General features: G+C 48.8%; 2 protein-coding genes across 9 annotated transcripts in view; both read right to left on the bottom strand.

The window, feature by feature from the left end:
- The window catches only part of Usp11 (ubiquitin specific peptidase 11), a 28,159-nt gene extending 22,773 nt beyond the window's left edge, over positions 1 to 5,386 (bottom strand). The window contains exons 1-2 of the mRNA XM_090325643.1: positions 5,229 to 5,386; positions 1,285 to 1,477 (exon numbers count right to left, since the gene is read on the bottom strand). Of these exons, the coding sequence (XP_090181769.1) occupies positions 1,285 to 1,445 (161 nt within the window). The 5' untranslated portion in view covers positions 1,446 to 1,477; positions 5,229 to 5,386. The remainder of the gene's footprint in view (positions 1 to 1,284; positions 1,478 to 5,228) is intronic.
- A 257-nt stretch (positions 5,387 to 5,643) lies between these two features.
- Cdk16 (cyclin dependent kinase 16) lies at positions 5,644 to 19,796 on the bottom strand. Of its 8 annotated transcripts, none has more exons than XM_090325652.1 (16): positions 19,388 to 19,796; positions 13,744 to 13,951; positions 12,756 to 12,892; positions 12,510 to 12,635; positions 12,372 to 12,428; positions 12,163 to 12,277; positions 11,060 to 11,154; positions 10,909 to 10,971; positions 10,575 to 10,698; positions 10,330 to 10,450; positions 10,140 to 10,237; positions 9,937 to 10,042; positions 9,805 to 9,847; positions 9,544 to 9,634; positions 6,915 to 6,992; positions 5,644 to 6,516 (listed from the first exon to the last, which is right to left on the bottom strand). In XM_090325652.1, the coding sequence occupies exons 2-16, from the start codon at positions 13,943 to 13,945 to the stop codon at positions 6,476 to 6,478; spliced, it is 1,497 nt and encodes a 498-aa protein (XP_090181778.1). In that variant the 5' UTR covers positions 13,946 to 13,951; positions 19,388 to 19,796; the 3' UTR covers positions 5,644 to 6,475. The 8 variants fall into 8 exon arrangements, with proteins under 8 accessions (XP_090181778.1, XP_090181777.1, XP_090181770.1 ...); XM_090325651.1 differs by lacking the exon at positions 19,388 to 19,796 and adding an exon at positions 18,941 to 19,308; XM_090325644.1 differs by lacking the exon at positions 19,388 to 19,796 and adding an exon at positions 14,142 to 14,416.
- Between the last annotated feature and the right edge of the window lie 3,129 nt (positions 19,797 to 22,925).

Genomic DNA, 22,925 nt, shown 5'->3' with positions numbered 1-22,925 from the left:
CAATGATCATAATCAAGGAATTTTCAGTAATAATATTTTATGTATTGGCTTTAGTGAAACCTTACCGATTTTTCCCATGGAACTTTAAAATGAAAACAAAATGAGAAAACCCCTGATTTTTAAAATAATTTATTCTTTTCCTGTTCCAGGATCCAATCGAGGATCACATGTTGCATTTAGTTATCAAACTTGTTAAACTGCATTAATTCATCACAGGAATTATTTGGAATAGTTCTTCGGTCTTTGTCTTTCACGACCTTGACAGTTTTGAAGAGTACAAATCACTTACTTAAGTATGATGTCCATCAACTTGGGCTGTGTAAAATTGACACAGCTCTTAAATATTTCACAATTTAAAAAGACGCAATTGACAAGAAATCAAATGAACCCGGAAGCAGTAAATTTCAAGAAGCAATTTTGGTTAGCAAGAAATCAGTAAAAATAAGATGATTTATCAAGATGCAGACTGTATTTTTAAAGAAACGATTTTCTCCTGAAAATAAAAGTGCCAGAACATAAGAAAAAATTAAATCAGAGAGCCCTCCTGTACTCATCTCCTGCAGTTTTTCCCGATCTAGACTAGAAAGAGGGCTTTCACCAAAATTTAAAAAAGAAAAAAAAAAAAAAGAAAAGAAAAAAAACCGCACAAAATTTCCCTCACTTCAGGCGCCATTTTCTGCCTTAGGCACCACCTCCCCTTCACTTTCTTCTCTCCGCACCAGACCACGCCCCTCCTGTGTCACTGGCTTAGTCTCTTGTTCCCAGGCCCCAGCCACCAGTAAGTTCCAGCTCCCTCCACCTCACCCACAACCACAAGGGCTATGAGGCTGCTCTTCAGCTAACACCAGGCGGCTAGCCACGCTCGCAGGCCACTCCTAGTAATCGACGCTAATTTCCCCCTTACAGACCAGGCCAAGCTTCCCACACCTCCCCAGAGCCTTACATGGCAGAGCCTGCCTTCCTTCTCAGGCAGCAGGTTCCCAGACGCGGCCCCGCCTCCATCACAACCAAAAAAAAAAAAAAAAAAAAAAAACCAACAAAAACAAAAACAAAAAAGACATTTTGTTCTCAGGAGTAAGACTGCACACCAATAAAGGCCCCGCCTCTTTCCCAGACGTTGCGATTCATTCACAAGCACTGGCCCGCTCTTCTCGCCCAGGGTCCCACCCGCCCATCCCCCGCCCCCGCAGCGCTTCTTCCACAGACGTGGGCTTCTAGTCCCCGGGGTTTACTAACGCCCCCACCGTCCCCTCAACCAAGGTTTCGCTGAAGCCCAAGCCTCACCAGCTTTCGCCGGCTTGCAGTGGACGCTCTCGTCCACTCTCGGCATTCTCGATTTGGTGCCACTGGTCGTCCAGGCCAGGTTTTGCCTCGCGTTGTGGCTCTCTATCCTCAGCGGCCGCCGCGACGGCATCTGCAGCTGGCTCCGCTGCGACCGCCGCCATCGCCGTCCGTCGTCCTCTAACTGCCAACGCAACTGAAGATGGGAAGAGGACCCTCAACCGCTACTTCCGGATTCTGTCCCGGAAACGGAAGCAGAGCCCCCCAAATGGCCAGGGGGCTACTGCCATCTTGGAACGGGCCCTATTCTCTGTCCACGAGCTAGGTGGGTGTCAATCGGTGGGCTGTGATCTCTGAGAGCAAGAGACCGGGTGAAAAACCTCCCCTTGCAAACTAAAAAAGATAATAATGCCTGTGGGATAATAACGCTATGTTGAGTTAGGGCAGAAGGTTGTGTGGAAGGCATAGGCTGAGATTTTTCTAGGTGAGTAAGGACTTGTTGGGTAGTGCTGTCTTCCCTGCCCGATACTTTGCTGAAAACTGCAGACCCCTACCCTGGGAATTTTTGTTGTCCTGATCAGAGTGTTCTCCTTTCATTGCACAACCCTTCTCATCCAACCCCAGTATAAAAAAGTCTCCACCTCCAGATCCCGATAGGCTTGCAGGCTATTGATACCTTCATGATCTACATTCATTTCTTTTTCTTTTTCTTTTTTTTTGCCAGTCCTGGGGCTTGAACTCAGGGCCTGTGCACTGTCCTTGGACACTCAAGGCTTCCACTTAAGCCGCAGCACCACTTTTGGCTTTTTCTGAGTATATGACACCGAGGAATCGAGCCCTGAGCTTCCTGCACGTTAGGTGAGCACTCTACCACTAGGCCATGCTCCCAGCCCCTGGATTCATTTCTTAGACAAAATCGTGATCAAGGCAAATCAGCCCCCAACCCTGTGTTTGCTGGACTTGCAGCAGTAACTTGTAGTGTAAGTACTTTATTGAACTTAAATAGTCTCAGGCACTATCCTTAGCACCCTTGAGCAGCTGTGGGAGAATCAGAGGGCCAGAAATGCTATCCCAGTTGTCCCTCAGCTGGTATGTGCCAGAGCTGTGCTTCCAACTCAGCAAATTTGGTTCCAAAATTATGACCTCACACACCACACAGGAGAATCTCAAGCTAGTCCCGGCGTGTCCATGCCAGGCTTCATAATTGTTTTTCACTCTCATTCTCTCATGTATAAGTGGTAGAATTATCTTGACAAGCAAATGCTTTTGGAGGAAGGGGGGAGGGGAGAAAGTTCTCAACTCTCTCTCTCTCTCTCTCTCTCTCTCTCTTTTCCCAGTCCTGGACCTTGAGCTCAGGGCCTGAGCACTATCCTTGGGCTTTTCCAAGGCTAGAACTCTACCATTTGAGCCACAGCACTACTTCTGGCTTTTTTCTATGTATGTGGTACCAAGGAATTGAACCTCAGTCTTCGTGCATGCTAGGCAAGCACTCTACCCCTAGGCCAAACTCCTGGCCTGAGTTCTCAACTCTTTAAGAATATAAAGAGATCCTGAAAGCAATGTTTGAGAACCAATGTACCAGGCAAGGCTTTTTTTTTGCCAGTGCAGGGCTTGAACTTATGGCCTGGGCATTGTCCTTGAGCTTTCTCAAGGCCTACCACTTCAGCCCCACAGCACCGGCTTTTTCTGTGTATATGCTACCAAAGAATCAAACTCAGAGTTTCATGTATGCTAGGCAAGCACTCTACTACTAGACCACAATCCTGGCCCCAGGCCAGGCTTTCTTAACCTCAGCACTATTAATCATTTCACTGTGAGGAACTCTGAAAGCCATTATGGTGTATCTTGGCTTCTATTATTATACTCATGTGGCCCACCCCACAGAACCAAATGTCTTTGGCATTACCTAATATTCCCTGGGGTGTGTTGTTTCTGGTGAGACCCACCCTACTAGGCTGTTACCCTTTACTCTGCTATGGCTCCCAGACATACCAGTTAGTGAGGATTTAAATTTCTCTGGCTCCTGCTATGTAGCTGCCTATTCCACAAACTGCCAAGGGCAGGCTTGTCATGTTTTGGAGGTTGTTTCAGTGACATCCTTCACTATTATCACACAGTTCCTAGAGCCAACACACTTTACCTTTCTATACCCCCAGGCCTATGTGAATACAGGCCTGTCCATATTGTAATTTCAACCTTCCTCACTCATATGACCTATTTTCAGCTCATCTGGGGGGGTGGCAAACAGTATATATTTCGTGTATGTATATGTTCCAGTCCTGGGGCTTGAACTCAGGACGTGGGCACTGTTGCTGAGTCTTTTGCTCAAGGCTAGTGCTCTTGCACGTGAGCCACAGATCCACTTCCGCTTTTGTTGGTAGTTCATTGAAGATGAATCTCATGGACTTTCCTGCCCAGTCTGGCTTCAAACCTTAATCCTCAGATCTTGACCTTCTGCCTCCTGAGTATATCGACCCTTAACTCAGTCCTGGCACAAATGGCCACAATTTGGTTATATAAACTCTGAGGGAGAAAAGGAAGCTCCCCTTCTACTTGTAGATTCTGCCCTCCAAATGTGCCATTTGAATTGAATCTGGCACATGGCAGATAGCTAGCTCCTGAATCAGTTTCCCCTTCTTGCTTGCCTCTGCAGACTGTCCCTCAAACCTCAGACTCTCCTCCTCAGCCCCTTGTCTTAGTTTCTTCATCACTGAAACCAATCTCTGCCTGTACCAACAACTATAGTAGCCGAGTGAATTCTAGTCCTCCTAAGTAGACTCAGAGGTTTAGCCATTTTGTCCCTTTGCAGCATCAACTTCCTAGCCTCTTTTGCTTCTAGAGGTGATCATGTCATCTGAATAACCCAGGGATGACAGGAAGTCTACTGAGATGTTTTAGTTCCAGCCCTGTACAGAGAACAGACAGGGAGTATCCTGCTTCCCTAGATTGCTTTCCTATATCTGGGACATGATGGCCGTCTTGGCACCATGACACTGCAACTTGAGATTGATCAAATTGCTTACAAGGACACAGTGGAGTGATTAGAGGCTCGGAGCCCATCACTGCTAGGCCTTAGTAAATAGGCACTTAATTAAGACATTCTATTACTTGCATTTTCCTGGCTCTGTCCATCCCACCTTTTTTTTTTGCCAGTCCTGGGGCTTGACTCCGGGCCTGGGCACTGTCCTTGGACTTTTTTTACTTCTGAAGACTAGTGCTCTGCCACTTGAGCCACAGTGCCACTTCCGGCTTTTTCTGTGTATGTGGTACTGAGGAATCAAACCTAGGGCTTTGTGCATGCTAGGTGAGCACTCTACCACTAGGCTACGCTTCCAGCCCCCATTTCACCTTTTCTATTCCTGGCTTTGCCCAAGATGGTGCTATAGGACTAGAATTTACAAGTGAAGGCATTAAAACCTTTACTATGCTCATACCTGAAGGCAAATGCTATTTGACTTCTGCCCTCTCACAAACCATTGCATCCTTCCCAGGTGTATCTCACTATACCCAGTTTCCATTTCTTCTTGGACATCAATAATCCAAACTTTGAGCTCTATCTATGGCCTCACTCCTAGACCTGATGTATCAAAGGATACCTAGTAAAGGGCAATGGCTGTTCACACTTGTAATCCTAATCAGCAGGCTAGATAAGATCAAGGTTCAAAACCAATGTGGGCAGAAAAGTCTGAATCTAAATCTCTAACCCAGCAAAATGCTGGACAAAGGCATGGCTCATGTGACAGTGCATCAGTTATGAATGAAAAAGCTAAGCATGAGCATGAGGTCTCCAGTATAAGTCTTGGTACCAACCCAAGTGGAGGAATATTCCTTTACCTATATAGTAACCCCAAAATAACTCTCCTTGTTCCCTTCCCAGCTGGTCCTCTTCATAATGCCTGGGTCAGACGTGTAGTGGTCATACGGGGCTTCTCTGCCTCACCCCTTACCTTGCTTCTGTCAAGCCTTTCATTGTCCTTCAAATAGCCTCTTCCTTTGACCCTCCATCTTGTCAGGCTTCCTCATATCACTGTCTGCTTGAGTTTCAACCTATTAACACTATCCAGCCTGGCCTACTGCTTTGAAGTTGATGTTTTACCATCCCGTGTACAAACCCCCTCAGGGGCCCTCTTCAGAATTCTACTATGTCTCCGGTACACTCTCAATTCTATTCTAGACAATGGGGTTCAGATGTGAATTCACAAAGGCCAGTAATCATCCCAGCTTGAGCCCCCTCATTTTCATAGGGATTTGCAATCAAGACTTTTCACTTTAGACTTTTTAATATTTCATACAGCGATTATGGTGCATTCAGGAACCCAACCCTCCAAACCCCACCTGGAGGCCTCCCTCCCCTCCCCTCCCACTCCATTTAAGGGCCCCAGGGCTTAGGGTGGATGAAGGGAAGGTAACCACCCATCCAGGGACTCACCCTGGAGACTGACCCCTGCCCTGCCTCACCCTCCCAGGGGTTAAGGGGGCAACACCTGGGCACAGCCCCCATAGACCCCTGTCCCTGCGTGTGTACATATACACATTATGGCTGCTCGCTGAGTTGGTCAGTTCCTGGCAGGGCCCTTACTCAACAGCACCGAGTGGGATGGGGCAGAAGGGCTGGGCTGGGGAGACCCTGAGAAGGAGGCCCCGGCTACGGAACTACAGGAGGGAAAAGTAGGGCTCCCCTTGACCTTGTCCATCTCCTAGTCTCCAGTAGTTCCCAGATGACCCTGCAGCTGGGGATGGCAGGCAGGGGGAGGAAGGCGAGTAGCCGAGGCATGCTTTCTAACAGCCGATCCCAGGGTTTGGTGATAGTCAGGGTTCTGAAGAGGGGCTGGGTCCCTGCCTCTAAAAGGCTGGGAGTGGGGCTTCATTGCACAAAATACTGTGGGAGGGCCACACACAGGGGTTGGGGCCCAGCCACTCTGTATACAGAGATATTGCATTTAAAAAAATGAGAACCTCATTTAAAATAATTAAAAAACAATGAATTAAACAAACAAAAAAAGAAGGCCCACGACAACATGAGGCAGTGGGGCAGGCAGGAAAGCAGGCAGAAGATGCCTCAGACCCAAGGCATCATCACCTTTCTCATCTGCGTTGAGAGCCCCAGCCTGGGCTAATTCCAGACCCTTGGCTGGCCGTGGAGTAGTGGTCCTGGGGAAGGGAGTGGATATGATGAGGAGGGTTAGGCCTGGCCTCAGTGTGGGAGGCTGGCACGGCCATGCTGTCCGCCGGCAACTACCAACACAGAAAGACAGACAGACCAAGCAAAGAATTGATGATGAGAGCTTTGTTAGCACCCAGCAGATAGGCCAATGGATGGGTTGACAGGCCAATGATTGGGTGTCTGGGCAGTTGGCAGAGGACAAGTGGGCAGAAGAGCATGGCTCAGGCAGGTAGGCAGGCAACAAGCAGGGAGGATGCAGCTGGGGGCTGCCCTGCGAGGGGTGTGGCATCCCTCCAGCTGCTGCCTGCTAGGACCTCGGTCTGTGGCTTAGAACTTGGCTTAGAACTCGGTGTCCACCACACGGAAAGCTGGCCTGCCTGCAGGGGAAAGCAGAGCGGATGGCTGTTGATGGGTAGGATGGGTGAAGCAGGTAGGTGGGTGGGGTGGAGAGAGGAGAGACCACACTCACCTGAGTCAGGCATAGATGAGGACCGAAGGTTGGCCTCCTTTTGTAGCTGGATCTCCTTTAGTGCAAATATGGAAGTAGCTGTGGATAGAGACACACAAGTGGGGGATCCACAGAGCCAGCCAGGAATAGCTCCTATATAAATCTACTCCCTGGGGAATTCATTAGAAGTCACTCCTTCTTTGAGGACTTGCTTTTCATCCACACACAAACGAGCTATAAGGAGGGACGAGGGGATTCAGACTATTACACGACACAAAGAAATCACAAACTTTATTAAAGTGTGATCAAGGCACTGAAATTACTTTTTTTGGCCAGTCCTGGGCTTGAACTCAGGGCCTGGGCACTGTCCTTGGCTACATCTCCATCACTTGAGCCTCAGCACCACTTTCAGCTTTTTTTTCTATGTATGTGGTACCGAGGAATCCAACCTGGGTCTTCATGCATGCTAGGCAAACACTCTACCACTAGGCCAAACTCCTAGACCCTGAACTTACCACTTTTTAAATCCAGGTGATGGATGGTGTTTGGGGATTTGAGTTTAATATTAATCCAGTGGGGAGGTAAGGAAAAATAGGCCATTTTTGTTATCTGAGTAGTTATGTATTTAAAAAGCCTTTATAGGGGCCGGGAGTTTGGCCTAGTGGCAGAATGCTTGCCTAGCATGCACGAAGACCCAGGTTCGATTCCTTGGTACCAAATACATAGAAAAAAGCCGGAAATAGTGCTGAGGCTCAAGTGGTAGAGCTCTAGCCTTAAGTCCAAGGACAGTGCTCAGGCCCTGAGCTCAAGCCCAGGACTGACAAAAAAAAAGCCTTTATAGAGCCAGCTACCATTGGCTTATGCATATAATCCTAGCTACTCAGGAGGCTGAGGTCTGAGGAGTGTGGTTCAAAGCTAGCACGGGCAGGAAAGTCTGTGAAACTCTTACCTCCAGTTAACCACAAAAAGCTAGAAGTGGAGCAATATCAAGTGGTGGAGTGCTAGCTTTGTGCAAAAAGAGCTCAGGCACAGTGCCTAGGCCCTGAAATTCAAGCCTCAGGATCAGCACAAACAATTATTTAAGGATGAATATGATAACTGAGATTAGATTTGATTCAAATGATTCAAAAGAATACAGAGAAAACTATATTGGCTACGAGTTATTTTGTTAAAAGTTCTGTATACTCATGATTTTGTCTAACATATAAATATACATTAATTTGGAAATAACCTTTGTTAAAAAGCTCAAAGCCAGGGGCTGGGAGTGTTGCCTAGTGGTAGAGTGCTCGCCTGGCATGCATGAAGCCCTGGGTTCAATTCCTCAGTACCACATATACAGAAAAAGCCAGAAGTGGTGCTGTGGCTCAAATGGCAGAGCGCTAGCCTTGAGCAAAAAGTGTTGAAGGACAGTACCCAGGCCCTGAGTTCAAGCCCCAGGACTGGCAAAGCACCTGCCTAGCATGCATACGGCCCTGAGTTCCCTGCCCCCTTCCTTGGGGCTGAAAGAAAAAGGACAACAAATTGAAATGTCTTCACTGTTCCAGGATAGGCTTGGAATAACTAAAGAAGATACCCAGGAACTCCAGGGAAGCTTCTATCATTCTATTTATTTTCTCACCTTCTTTCTCTTTTGCCCTCCCTTCCTCCCTTCATTCCTGTCCCAGTCCTAGAGCTTGAACTCAGGGCCTGGGCACTGTCCCTGAGCTTCTTTTGCTCAAAGCTAGCACTATACCACTTGAGCCACAGCCACATCTGGCCTTTTCTGATTATGTGGTAGTGAAGAATCAAACCCATTGTATCTAATTTTATATAGTGTATGAGAATTTTCAGGAATGGTAAAAAGAACTAAATTTTTTTTGTTTTTCATTTTTTTGCTGGTCCTGGGGCTTAAAACTCAGGGCCTGGGCACTTTCCCTGAGCTATTTGCTCAAGGCTAGCACTCTACCACTTCAGCCACAGCTCCACTTTTGGCTTGCAAACACTCTACCACTAAGCCACGTTCCAAGCCCCACTTGTGGCTTTTTTTGTGGTTAATTGAAGGTAAGAATCTCAGAGACTTGGGGCCGGGATCATGGCCAAGTGGTAGAGTGCTTGTCTAGCAAGCATGAAGCCTTGGGTTCAATTCCTCAGTACCACATACACAGAAAAAGCCAGAAGTGGTGCTCAAGTGGTAGAGTTCTAGTCTTGAGAAAGTACAAGGACAGTGCCCAGGTCGTAAATTCAAGCCTCAAGACTGGAAAAAAAAATCTCACAGACTTTCCTACCAGGGTCGACTTCAATTGTAATCTTCAGATCTCAGCCTCCTGAGTAGCTATCACATCTTAGTGGTAGGGTACTTGCCTAGCATGCATGAAGCCCTACCTGGGTTTAATTCCTCAGTACCACATAAATAGCAAAAGCCAGAAGTGGTGCCACAACTCAAGTGGTAGAGCACTAGCTTTGAGCACAGAGAGGCTCAGGGACAGAGCTTAGGCCCCGAGTTTAAGCCCAGGACCAGCAAAAAAATACTATCACATAGATGATGTTTTCCCCCACCACCACTACACCCTACACAACTGACTCAACTATCCTCACAGTCCTGTTCCTCACAGTCCCTATCCCCATTCCCCACAGCCTCCATTCTGGCCTGTACATCCCCAGCTGCACTCACTGTCAGGAAGTTTGTGGATCCGTTCCCCCAAGCTGAAGAAGAATGGATGTTTCATGGCATCCTCTGCAGATATCCGATTGCGACCCTCGAACTACAGTTAGATGGGAGAAGGTTATATTGGTGTTTTCAATAAGTAGGTCTTTCTTCCTGCCTACCTCAGCTCTTATCCTGGAGGTGAAGGAAGTCCCACTTTCCCACGCCTGGAATCCCCACCCCTGGAATCCCCACCCCAACAAGGCTAGCCTAGGAAGGTGATCTCACCTGTAGCAGCTTAGTGAGGAGGTCAGCCCCATCGCTATCAAGTCTACCATAAGGACAAGGGGATTTGAATTACATTGGGTTTGGATACTGTGGCTCCCAATGCCCACCTCCCTATCCACCCACCGGCCTCACCGGGGTGCATGGCTCAGAAGGGCCTCGGCTCGGTACTTGGGATAGTTGTATGTCTTGAACTCCTCATTGGACAGAATGCCAGGCCACGTCTCCTCAGTTGGGGTTCCTGGCAAGGAAGAGGAATTTATCCCAATACCTCTGCCCTGCCCCACCCCACCCCATCCATGTCCCCATAACTCCTAAGGCACATGCCTCCTCCTCACCTAAGATGCGGAAAATGAAGTGCAGCTGTTCCTCCACTGTGGAGCCTGGAAAGAGGGGCCGGCCTGTGGCCATCTCATAGAAGATGCAGCCCACACCCCTGAGCAGGGAAAGTTCATTGAATAGGGAGGTAGGTTGCTGGGTAGCTACACCAACCAAGCCAAACCCTTCCATACTTCCACCTCTCCTCACCACATGTCAATCTGGGTAGAGTAATCTGTAGATCCAAGCAAGATGTCAGGGGGCCTGTACCACAATGTCACCACCTCGTTGGAATATGTCTTCGTTGGGATTGATTTGGCCCGCGCCAGGCCTGAACGGTGAAAAGAAGGAACAGCTAGAAATGTTAGGAGCGAATCCCAGGGGGCAGAAGAGTTTGCTAAAAGAGGTCATGGGGAAATGGGGAGATCAATGGGGAGAAAGGGGAGTGGTGGTACCAAAGTCAGCCAGCTTGAGTTCTCCTCTCTCATTGATGAGCAGGTTCTGGGGCTTGAGGTCTCGGTGTAGCACCTTCTGCCTGTGGCAGTAGGCCAGGCCACGGAGCAGCTGGAACAGGAACAGCTGGGGATCCAGAAATGGCAGGCAGAGTTCATTAGCCCAACCCTTAGCAGGCAGGTACTCCCTCCCAAACACAAGACATTGAGCTCAGCTCCCAAATGCCCTCCAAGGGTTCCCAGTGAAACAGTCAAATTAGGAAAAGGCCACTTCTAGAAAATTTGCGGGGTGGAGTGCATGTGTGGGGATCCTGTCCCGTTCCTGCCCCACACCTACTTTCACGTTGTGCATGTTGATGATATTCCCACAGTCATCTAGGTACTGTTTCAGGTCCTTGTCCTGAGGAAAGAAGAGGTAAGAAACAAGGGTTACATCCTGTGGCTCCTGTCTTATTACCACCTCCCCCTGTGTCCCACTCCAATCTTACCAGGTATTCAAACACAAGGGTGAGGGACTTCTCAGTGTGGATAATGTCATGTAGAGTGACGATGTTGGCATGTTTGAGGTCCTTGAGCAGGGACACTGCAAGAAGCATGAAGTAGGATGGGGCAAGAGTCAAAAGTCCCACTTCAGGACAAAGGTGAGGACAAGGCCCAGACAGAGGTGATGAGCACAGGGTTTTATTTCTTTCCTGTGTAGAGTAAGGCTTCACAGTCTTCTTCTTTTTTTTTTGCCAGTCTTGGGTTTGGGCTCAGGGCCTGAGCACTGTCCTTGAACTTTCTCAAGGCTAGCATTCTACCACTTGAACCTCAGCACCACTTCCGGTTTTTTCTATGTATGTGGTACCGAGGAATCGAACCTGGGTATTTGTGCATGTTAGACAAGTACTCTACCACTAGGCCAAACTCCCGGCCCCAGTTTTCTTTTTTTGTCAGTCCTGGGGCTTGTACTCAGGGCCTGGGCACTGTCCCTTCTTTTACTCAAGGCTAGCACTCTACCACTTGAGCCACAGCGCCACTTCCAGCCTTTTCTGTGTATGTGGCATTGAGGAATTGAACCTAGGGCTTCATGCATGCTAGGCAAGCACTCTACCACTAAGCCATATTCCCAGTTCCAGGCCTCACAGTCTTACTAGCTCTAACTCACCATATTCAAGAGACAGAAAATAAGGCCCAGAGAAAAATACCCAGTAAACACCTTAGGATTACAACCCCAAGTTCATGTAACACTAGAGTTTTCATGACATGTTTCTGGTTTCTAGGAAGGGGATTTACTTCAACCTCAATGCACAGGCCTGCAACACAGTATGAGGACATTCACTTTCTGTGCAACTCAAATCCATTCCATGTGATAGTCTGAGCTTTGCTTTCAAACCAAAGCAAGCACTGTGGTTTGCAATCCATTCATTTCTTTCTGGTTCATGCATACGTTAGGTTACTCTATTAACCTGGATATGTGATGGGCCTTCTCATGAAGGCCAAAGCATTGGATGTATGCCTCAGAATTCCTGGTCTCTAGCCTGTCCATAGGGTGTGCATACATGCAGTGCAAGGTCAGGAAAGTCAGGAGGAGATGAAATGGGATGTGTACCTTCCCGGATAGCGGTGCAGGGTGCTCCCTCTTCGTGTTCTAGTCTGATTTCCTTGAGTGCTACAAGGTTGTCTGTGAGTTTGCTTTTACCTTTGTAGACGGTGGCATAGGTACCCTGGGGTGGGAGGAAGTGTGACAGAAGAGGCACTATGAGGCTTCAGGGAATTCCCACTAATCCCTATCCCCATCATGGGCCTCTAGACTCTCACCTCACCCAACTTGTCCAACTTGATATAAGTCTCTAGTTTCCCAAAGCCAATCTCGGACTGTGAGGAGAAGAAGGCAGGTTAAAGCAAGGTCAAGAAAAAAAGGCACTGAAAGGAGAAAAGGCAGGAACTGATGCTCACCAAGCTGACTCGGCGGAGGCGGCGACTGAGGGGTTTGTCAAAAATAGGGCTGTTAAGAGTGAGCTTTTCAAGGTAGCCCTCAGGTAGCCGGATGTCAGCTGGAAGTGATAGGCGCTTGTTGATATCCTAGAAGGCAAGATTAGAGGCAACATGAGGGACAAAGAAGCGGAACCATGAGTTCCACCTCCCCAGCTCCACTCTCTTTCCCAGCCATTTTCATCAACAGAATGGGGGGGCGGTAAGCACCTCAGTGGAGATCTTGCGTGGCGGGTGGTTGCGCATGCGCACTCTAACAGGTGACTGCACCTCATCTGATGATGTGGCTGAAGCCTGGTCACTCTCCCCATCAGACCCCATCTTCATGTCCTCGTGCACAATCTCTGCTGGTAGGGACAGGCAGTGGCCAGGCGGGGTCAAATGGGGTCAAAGATACCCCTCTTTCCTACATTATCCCTTATCATACCCATATATGTACACGGATCCTAAACAGCTTGAAATCCCTCAGAAAAAGGATGGTGGAGTCCAGGAAAGCCTAAGTAGGCCGAGGACAGGTTAAATGGAGTATAAGTGTCAAAAGTAACCTAGCAAAGTACTCCATTCCAGGGGTGAGGTTGAATGGAGTATAAGGGTCAAAAGTAACCTAGCAAAGTACTCCATTCCAGGGGTGAGGTTGAATGGAGTATAAGGGTCAAAAGTAACCTAGCAAAGTACTCCATTCCAGGGGTGAGCTGAAACCACAGCATGCCCAGGAAAAGAAGACAGTGGGAGGCCTGGCAAGGCACCAGAATGCAGAGAGTAAGGGGAGCTTTGAGGCAGCTACAATAGGCAAAGTGTCCTTTCTCTCCCTGGGGCCTAAACACAAGGCCAAAATAAAAGGCATAAATGAACAAGAAAAGAGATTGCTGGGGAGCCAGGAATGTGGTTTAGTGGTAGAGTGCTTGAAGCCCTGGGTTTGATTCCTTGATACCACATACATAGAAAAAGCCAGTAGTGCTGTGGCTCAAGTGGTAGAGCACTAGTCTTGGGCAAAAGAAGCTCAGGGACAATGCTCAGGCCCTGAATTCAAGCCCCAGGATTGGCAAATGGGGGGGGGGGGGGCGGCGAGAATCGGGAAAAGACTGCAGGATAAAGGGAGGAAACAGAGAAAGGAAAATCAAAACAACATAAATCTAAGAACTTGGGTGGGAAGTGGCACCTGGAAACTGGGTCAAGGAGAGGGAGTCGATAGACTCACCAGGGGCAGAGCTGAGTGGGCCCCGTCCAGGGCGAGGTTCCCCAGGGCCAGCACGAGTTGGGGCCTCTCCAAGTTCACTGCCACCACCACCACCACTCTCATCCAGGCCTATCTGCTCAGGGGCACCATTGGTCTTGTCTATGGCACGGCCCCCTCGGAGTGTCATTGACAGCTGCCGTTTGATCTTCTTCATCCGGTCCATGGCAACCTGAGCAGGGTGCATGGGCAGAAATAAGGCCCACATTAGCATTTGCTTAACCATCAGGGGCCCCCTTAAGCTCACAACAACCTAATCAGAGTAATGTATTAGTGCCTACACAACCACTATGGACTCAGTAGGGATTCCTGGATACCTGAAATGGATACAGCCTATCTCCCTACCCTGGGAGATAACCCACCTGGGTATTCAGGCTTGGGTGGCTGGCTGAGGGCAATGGCCCACCCAGTAGATGATTGGTTTCCAGGGTGGCAGCCTCACAGTGAGAGCAAAGAGCTCCACAGCAGGCATCTTCAGGTGCAGCAGGAGCGATGGAAACAGCCACAGATGGCACAAGTGGCTCACTCAGAACAGTAGAACAAGTAATACAGCTTCGGGCACGTCCATAGAATGGCATATTCCGCTGGCACCAGCCCCACATTGCCCCCAACTGCCAAGGTGGAAAGCTCTTTGTGGCCACAGGGACCGTCCTAACTCCCCCAGCAACTATCACCATGGTGAGACCAATGGACCTTCCCACTTCTCTATTCAGAATGGGGGGTGGGGGAGGTGAGGAGGTCCTGACCAGACAGACCCAACCACTGGTTGAGGTTGAGGGTGGAGGTGTTTCTCAGAGTATATCATCTATTCTTGGGGCTTCTGGAAAGAGTGGGTTGGAATCCACGGGGTCCAACCTTGTCTTCCCTATAGAATACATCCTATCTCCCTTACCACAATAAAGGTTCCAGTTTTCATGAGGCCTCTAAGTCTTATCCTTTTGGCTCCTTGATCATTCCTAAATGGTCTGCAAATATACCCAGCAAATTTCTATCACAGGAACTTTGCACTGGTTGTTCCTGACATCTAGAACACTCCTCCCCGATGCTGTGAAACAGTTTACTCTCAAACCTTTTCAGGCCATTACTCAAATGTCACCTTTTGGTGAGGCCTCCACATAGAATGCTATTTAAAATGTCAACCATCCTGAGCTCCTTCACTTTGCCAATGAGTTCCCCTCCGGCACTCATCTTCTCTTTAGTAATGACATCATCTACTCATTAGTTTCTTTGCTTTCTACTGTCTTCTCACCACAAGTATAAGATCAACTCTGCCAGGGTACATTCCTGTCTGTTTAGATCAGTTATATCCCGAGGACCTGAAATAGTGATGGACAGAGTAGATGTTCCAAAAGTACATATAGCAGAAATGAACGAATCAGGGGGCCTCAGGACCAAACTCTGCCAAGGTTGTGAATCCCCAACTCCCAAATAAGGTGGACCAGGAATGCTAGAATTGATAGGAAGATGACCTAGATGGGCTGAAGGGAATGGGGCCACCAAAAGGTTTAAACTGGTCACCTTCTGCTTCCTCCTAGGCTCTGGGCCAGCAAGGAGGAGGAAAGACCTGGTCCAGGAACCATCTGGACTCACAGCAAGGACTAAGATGGCCCAGAGCCCAAGGGAAGTAGAGCTAGATAGGAGGTTGATGAAGCTGCTGGGGCTGGATTTAAGAGAAATGGGTCATCTGTTACCTTGAAACCAAGTGCTTACCCCAATAGTTTCCATGCCTTAATTTGCCAGGCTAAACTCACAAGCCACAGAATGAAAAGAGGGACCAACCAGAAAGAAAGACCTCAGATACAGGATGAGGCCCATTCACCAAGAACCCAGAATAAGATGGGTGCTGGGGGCTCATGCCTAATCCTAGCAACTCAGGAGGCTGAGATCTGAGGATTGTGGTTTGAAGCCAGCTGGGGCAGGAAAAGTCCAGGAAACTATTACCTCCATCAAAAAAATGGGAAGTAGAACCAAGAGGTAGCTCACACCTGTAATCCTACTCAGGTGGCTGAGATCTGAGAAACATGGTTCAAAGTCAGCCTCAGCATGAAGGCATGAAAGTCTGTGAGACTCTTATCTCTGATTAACCACCAGAAAATCAGAAGTGGTGCTGTGGCTCAAAGGGCAGGGCAGTAGCCTTCAGATTTTTTTTTTGCCAGTCCTGGAGCTTGAACTCAAGGCCTAAGCACTGTCCTTGGTTTTTCTCAAGACTAGAACCCTACCATTTGAGCCACAGCATCACTTCTGGCTTTTTCTATGTGATACCAAGGAATTGAACCCGGGTCTCCGTGCTTGCTAGGCAAGCACTCTACCACTAGGCCAAACTCCCGGCCCAAGGGCAGTAGCCTTGAGCTGAAGAGCTCAGGGACAAAGCCCAGGCCCAAAGTTCAAGTCCTACATCAGGCATAAGAATGCACACATGTGAATGCACACACATGTACAAAACAGGCCAACATAAAAGCCTGACGTGGAGGCTGAACATTGGACCTAAAGCCATGGAAGACAAAGTATGGCTAGCGCCCAAGCTATCCTGTGCTGTCATATGGATGATGGATAGTCGATTGCTTTGCCTGTGGTGACAGAGATTGGTGATAGAGGCTACCAGAAACTTTAAGTTTCTGGAGCTGAATGGAAGATTGGGGGAAGGGGAGAATAGACAGGAAGAGCCATGGATCCTTGACCTCTAACTGAAACCTCAAGGGCTAGGTATGCTCCAGAGTTCAAGTTTTGATGATTTTAGGAATATGGGATACAAAAGTCAGTGTATATCACACAGCACTCTCTGCAGTGAGGCTGGAAGGAGTTGGGCAGACCCCTGTGAAGAGACAACAAACCTGACCATCTATAAGCATCAAAACTTTAACTATATTCTATTTTTGGTTTTCTAAACTTACAGATTTTAGAACTAGTAAAGGAGCAAGAAATTGAACGCATGATCCCACTGCTGAAGGGCGGATGTCCTTCCTGACCTCCCCCACCCCAAAGACACATAAACATGCTTCAACTACTCTCATACTCAAGGCTACTCACCATCTCATACCACAGGAACCCCTGAAGACACTCATCACATTCTACATGCCACAGGCATGCATGCAACTCCACATACTCTCCTGATTCCCACCCCCCCAGGGCACACACTAGCCCCTCAAGAAGGCCTCACTACATTTTTAAGTCCTATTATTAGCATGCACATTTTCCCCTTTAATCCCATTCAGCACTCAAACCCTAACCTATTGCACTGAATTCTATTGGCATACTTGGCTTCCTCTAAGTTAACTCCTGCCATCACATTCTTGGGCCTCTTCCTGGCCCAGCAGCTGCCCACTAGCTTCTCCATAGCAGTGAGCCCTCCCCCATAAACATACTGCTCACTCTTATGATGCTGAGCCTTATTAACATTCACCTGGAATCCTCTACAGCTGGCCTGAATTAGCACTCACTGGGCCTGCCCAGTGCTCTGGATCCCTTTAGCACAATGAATCCTGCAGATACCTGACTTATTTTGTCCACACTCAGCTGTCAACATGTCTAGTGCACATTCTGTTCCATTTGTTTTTTTTGCCAGTCCTGGGCTTGAGCTCAGAGGCTGAGCACTCTCCTTGGACTTTCTCAAGGCTATTCCACTTGAGTCTCTGCACCACTTCCAGCTTTTTTCTATGTATGTGGTACTGAAGAATCCAACCTGGGTCTTCATGCATGCTAGGCAAACACTCTACCACTAGGCCAAACTCTCGGCCCATCTGTTCCATTTTTTATTACATGTCCCTTCTATCAACACAAGCTGAACATTCCCTCCACACTGACCCCTATTAGCAGTCTTGTCTCCCCATTAGCACACCCTGAATCCTTAGCCCAATCCTCCAGAGACACACAAACATACTGCTAACATTAGTGCACATAGCTCTCCACTCAGTCCTGGCCCTTATTCATTCACTCACAGTCATACACACTCAGCCTTCTATGGCTTGAACCTTGTTTAGCACCTATTTTTGTCCTGCATTTCTTTGCTTCAAACTGTCCACCGCTATGACTTCTGCTGTTTCCCTTTATAGCCCTGATTCCCCTGTGACGGACTAGACCCCTTCTCTACAGCACTCCCTATTAGCAGTCTCTGAACCAGGAATACATCAGTGCCCCATGGACAAGAATACATCCTTTCACAATGTTCTGATGGTGATTAGCATGTCCTAGACTTCATACTGCCCAGCTTCTCCCACACAGTGGCATACATTTAAGTGCCTTTTTGTCTCTAAACCCACATTAGCAGTCACTAGAACTGCACTTTCTGGGATTTCAAACTCCCTGTCTTCATGGATACTGGGCACGGAGCTTCAGACATTTCCCTCACCCTTCCATGTACATACATACACAGTGTTGACACTCATGAGCACAGGCTCAGATCTTCCATTATTCTATCCCCCACTAACACTATGCCTCACATTACCCAGACCTTTGTTGCAACAGACACACAAGCCCTTGCTGCCATGACACTCAAAACCTGAACCTTTCAATTACTTGAGTACACCCTGGACCCTGGCACGCGGCAGCCTCCCGTAGACAAACACCCATCGTTATTAACACCATCCCTGACTCTCATCACATCTGGGGGGCTTAAGAGTGCTAGATCCTATTAGAACACCTCTGGAAACTCTGTCCCCATTAAACAGATTGAGCCTCTCTACAGCGTTTCTGAGAACTGTCCCTTTATACCTTACTCCTATTACACACCCTCAGGTCCGTCTCAGCTCTGGAACCCCCTTCCATTCACACACACTACACCTCACACCTTATCATGCTTATCTGTTATTTCATGTTCGGACCCCACAGCTCCACAGCTCAGTCCCCTTTAGCAAACCTGAATGCCCTTTACCACTCTGCCACCCATTCTCAGAGGCTCTGATCCTTTGATCACCCTGCTCCCCGTTAGCATCCATAGCACTTTCCATCATCCTCATTTTTGCAGGACCGGCCCAGGGCGGGGCCAAGGTCAGGGAGGCCCCAAATGATCCTCGCCCCGGTGCATTGTGGGTCTGGGAAATTCGATGGGGGAGGGGGCAATAGCTCGGCAAGAAGCCCAGATTCCCCCCCGGGCACCGCCCGGGTTCTGGGATGGCACCACAGTTACAGCAGCAGCCCCCACCCCAAGTCTTGAGGACGTGCTCACCGGCGGGGGCGCACGAGCAACCTCAGAGCCGCGGGGCCGGCGCGGTGGCGCCTGGGGCGGCGGCCCGGGATGAGGCCGCGCGACCTCCTTCTCCTCCAGTTCGCCGCAGGCGCCCGTCCCAGTAGTCTTCAGCCATGGCTGCTGGGCCCGGGCCGCCGCCGGCTGAGGAGGAGGAGGCGGCGGCGGCGGCGGCGGTGGCTGAGGCGGAGGCGGCGTCCCGCTCAGCCGGCCATGAGCTTGGCCTCTGCGGGCGATGCCCCTGGGCTCGCAGGCGCCCGCTCGAACCCAAGTGCTCACAGCGGCTCTCGGCTCCGAGCCGACTGCTCACGGAGACGCGGCCCGATCCCAGGACAGAACAGCGAACAGCCCAACCACCGCGCGCGCCGCGTTCCACGCATGCGCGCGCACGCGCTGTAAAGGGTGAAGTATTGGAAGGCGGGGACTCACCTCCGGCTGCGTGTACCAAAAGACCCTTCGGTTACGGGTGGGGGCGCGGCCATTGCGCACCCACAAGGGAATGTGTCTTCTTCCTTGGAACGGCGCCAGCAGGAAATGTAGAGGTTGCTTAGTACCCAGATTTGATCTTTCCAGAAGTTTGTGTGGAGGTGAATAGCAGCCAATAAATCAGGTGTGCCACTCACCACTCACTCCCTATAAGCGGTCTCACTTGGTACATGCCCATGGTGGCAAACGGGGCTTTTGCTTGGAGGAAAGGAGCGGATGAGGCAACCAGTTCTAACTCTGGGAGGTGACTCCAGAGGTAGGAATCTTAAAGGCCTGAGAGATGACTTTTTCTAGGAGTGGTGGCCTGGGTAGTCATAGGCTTTTACCACCTTAGTTAGGACGATCTAGCCCCGCCTTGCTAGCCCTCTCCACAGCTAGCTCATTCCCACTGTGAACGGATGCAGCCCCGCCCTTTGAGGTTGTGGTCCAGCCAATCGGCTTTGCTGCCCATGGTGAGGCAGAAACAAGAATGAAGGGCGTGGCTGTGCTGAAGAGGCGGGGTTTCATTTCCCCCTTCTGCATCCCCCCCCACCTCCCACAGCCGGTTTTCAAGGGTTTTCTCGGTCGGATAGGGCGGTTTCTTTTTTTGTTGTTGTTCTGAAATCCTCTCACAGTAGGCTGAATAGTTCTTGTTATTGATTCGGAAACATTTAACCGGCTTCAGGGCCCGCCCTTTCCTTGCCTACATTCTTTTGCAGGCCTCCTGGGATGGAGCCTAGGTTAAGGAAAAGCGGACCTTTATAGAGGCTGGGCTCTGCCAACACGCATGTATGGAACTTTGGGCAAAGCGGAATCTTTTCCTGCCTCCAGGTTTTTGTTTGTTAGCTAAATGGGGTTTTCCTTCCACCCCTCAACTACCTTTCTGCCCACCATAGTCCTGCCCAAGGCTATCCTCACTCTAATCCCTCAATTATCCAGCTATGCTTACTCAAATGTAAGCATTCCAGGAGCCTCCTCACCTTTTCTGACCTTATATTAGTAAGTACTTCATCCAATGGCCATGATGGGAATGAAATTAGACAAGTCCTCATGGCAGGATAGACATCAATCTATCACATAACCGACTTATCTCCTACCCTTCTCTCCTTTCTGCTCCTGAAAAAAAGACACAATCCAGCCTCTGGGACTTCATACCTGGTGTTCCAATCTTGCTTGGAATACATTTGTCTTCTAATACTCAGGTTTCACTTTTCCACAATTAAGTCCTTTCCCCTGATGCATGACTTCCCCCTCTGAAAGTTCCATATTTCAAGCAAGTGCAAATGGCTCGCACCTGTAATCCTAGCTACTCAAGAGGCAGAGATCTGAGGATGTTGGCTCAAAGCCAGCCCCCAGGCAAGAAAGTCTGATTCTTATCTCTAGGGTAACCAGAAGTGGAACAATGGCTCAAAATGGTGGAGCACTAATCTTGTACTGAAAAAGCTCAAGGCCAGGGCTGGGAGTTTGGCCTAGTGGTAGAGTGCTGGCCTAGCATGCACCAAGACCCAGGTTCGAGTCCTTGGTACCACATACATAGAAAAAAGCCGGAAGTAGTGCTGAGGCTCAAGTGGTAGAGCTCTAGCCTTGAGAAAGTCCAAGGACAGTGCTCAGGCCCTGAGCTCAAGCCCAGGACTTCAAAAAAAAAAAAAGCTCAAGGCCAGTTTCCAGACCCTAACCCCACAACTGACAAAAAAACAACAACAAAAAAAAACGCCATAAGTTCCTCATTTCCAGACCTAGCAGCCCAGTATGGGGCTTGAACTCAGGGCCTTTGCTTTCCTTGGCTTTTCTCATCAAGGTCGTGCTCTACCACTTGAAATACATCTACTTTTGGCTTTTTGATGATTAACTGGACCTTTTTGCCCAGGTTGGCTTCAAACTGAGGTCCTCAGATCTTAGCCTCATAAACAGGTAGGAATACAGGCATGAATCACCAGTGCCTGTACCTTAAATTTTTTTTTAGTGTTTGGTGTCTGTTTCCAGAGCCTAGAACATACTCTATGGTTAACTCCAATTTTTAACTTCTGAGATAATTGTGTTTATCTATCCTACTAGATTTCATTCTATAATAGCCTCAGGAGGATAAGGGTGTTTTATCCCTAGATACACCTTAAATGTCTTTAACAGTGCATATAGCATTAAACATCTGTTGAGTAACTGAATGACAAATAGTTCCTATTCCATCTTTGTTGGGTTTTTGTGTGTGTACTCGTACTGGGGCTTGACTGCATGGCCCAAGCAGTGTCCCTTAGCTTTTTTGCTCAAGGCTGGTGCTGTGCTACTTGAGCCACAGCTCTACTTTGTTGCTGGCTAATTGAAGATAAGTCTCATGGACTTACTTGCACAGGCTGGCTTTGAATGAAGATCCTCAGATCTCAGCCTCCTGAGTAGCTAAACTGGTATTGGATTCTATTCTATCCTTTATGTCTGTTATATACAGAGGACTTTTCTGGCTGGTGTCATATAGACAAACATGGTAGTAAAATGACATGTGGGAGGACAAAGATGTGGCCAGGATAGGTGAAAAGCTGGTTTTGATGAAGAAGGCCAGGTACACATTAGGTAGGAAAGGGATCCGGCAGCCGTGGTGGCAAAGATTGCTGTCTGGAGAATCAGAGTGGAAGTAGAGGTATATTGAGAAGTGTGCAGGGTGCCATGAAAGCGCTGGGATAGTGAAGGGAAGCAAACGAATCAGGCACATGAAAGCCTCAGCTGCTGTAATGGAGAGTAGTACTCTGGAACAGTAACTATGGAGAAGTGCCTATAGTTGGAAGACCTCTCGGCAACTTAGCACCATCAGTAGATACTATGGGCAAAGCACCTGTCAGTCCTGGCAAGATCTAAAAATGAACTATGGAAGATGAGGTCATCCAAGCAGAGCAAGCCTTAAGGCATGAGGTAGGCAAAAGAGTATTCACTGCCTTGGGCAGCAGGAGGCAGATACAAGAACAGAATACAAGGACAGACTGTGATGGGAATCAAGCCGGGTTTGGAGAGAGGGTAAGTGTTTCTTGACACTCCAGCTTGAGTGGAGGAAAGAAGGGTCTTGTTTCTAAGTAGGATAGAATGATTGGCTAGGTAAAGGACAGAAGCATGAACTGTATCCATGGTGCCATTCATAGTCTGGAAGGCTCAGCCAAGATCAAGGACAGAGCTTTGTGAAACTAGTGATGAGTAGTAACCAGTGGGTGCTCCCACAGCCAGCTCTCTTGAGCACCTTTAAAGGGGCATACAGGTCTAAATCTGGGCCTGAGGGGCAGGGTGAAGCAGGAAAAGGGTCTTTTCCTCTCTATATGTCAACTAAATGCTTCCATAAAGACTGCAATGTGTGGGGCCGGGAGTTTGGCCTAGTGGTAGTGCTTGCCTAGCATGCACGACGACCCAGGTTCGATTCGTCGGTACCACATACATACAAAAAAGCCGGAAGTGGTTCTGAGTCTCAAGTGGTAGAGCTCTAGCCTTGAGAAGTCCAAGGACAGTGCTCAAGCCCAGGACTGGCAAA

This window comes from Megascapheus bottae, chromosome X (assembly GCF_031878675.1).
Source record: "Megascapheus bottae isolate mThoBot1 chromosome X, mThoBot2.hap1, whole genome shotgun sequence".
In the NCBI taxonomy this organism is placed as follows: Eukaryota; Metazoa; Chordata; class Mammalia; order Rodentia; family Geomyidae; genus Megascapheus; species Megascapheus bottae.
The sequence above is the reverse complement of the archived record's forward strand: the minus strand, read 5'-3'. Positions and strand labels throughout refer to the sequence as shown.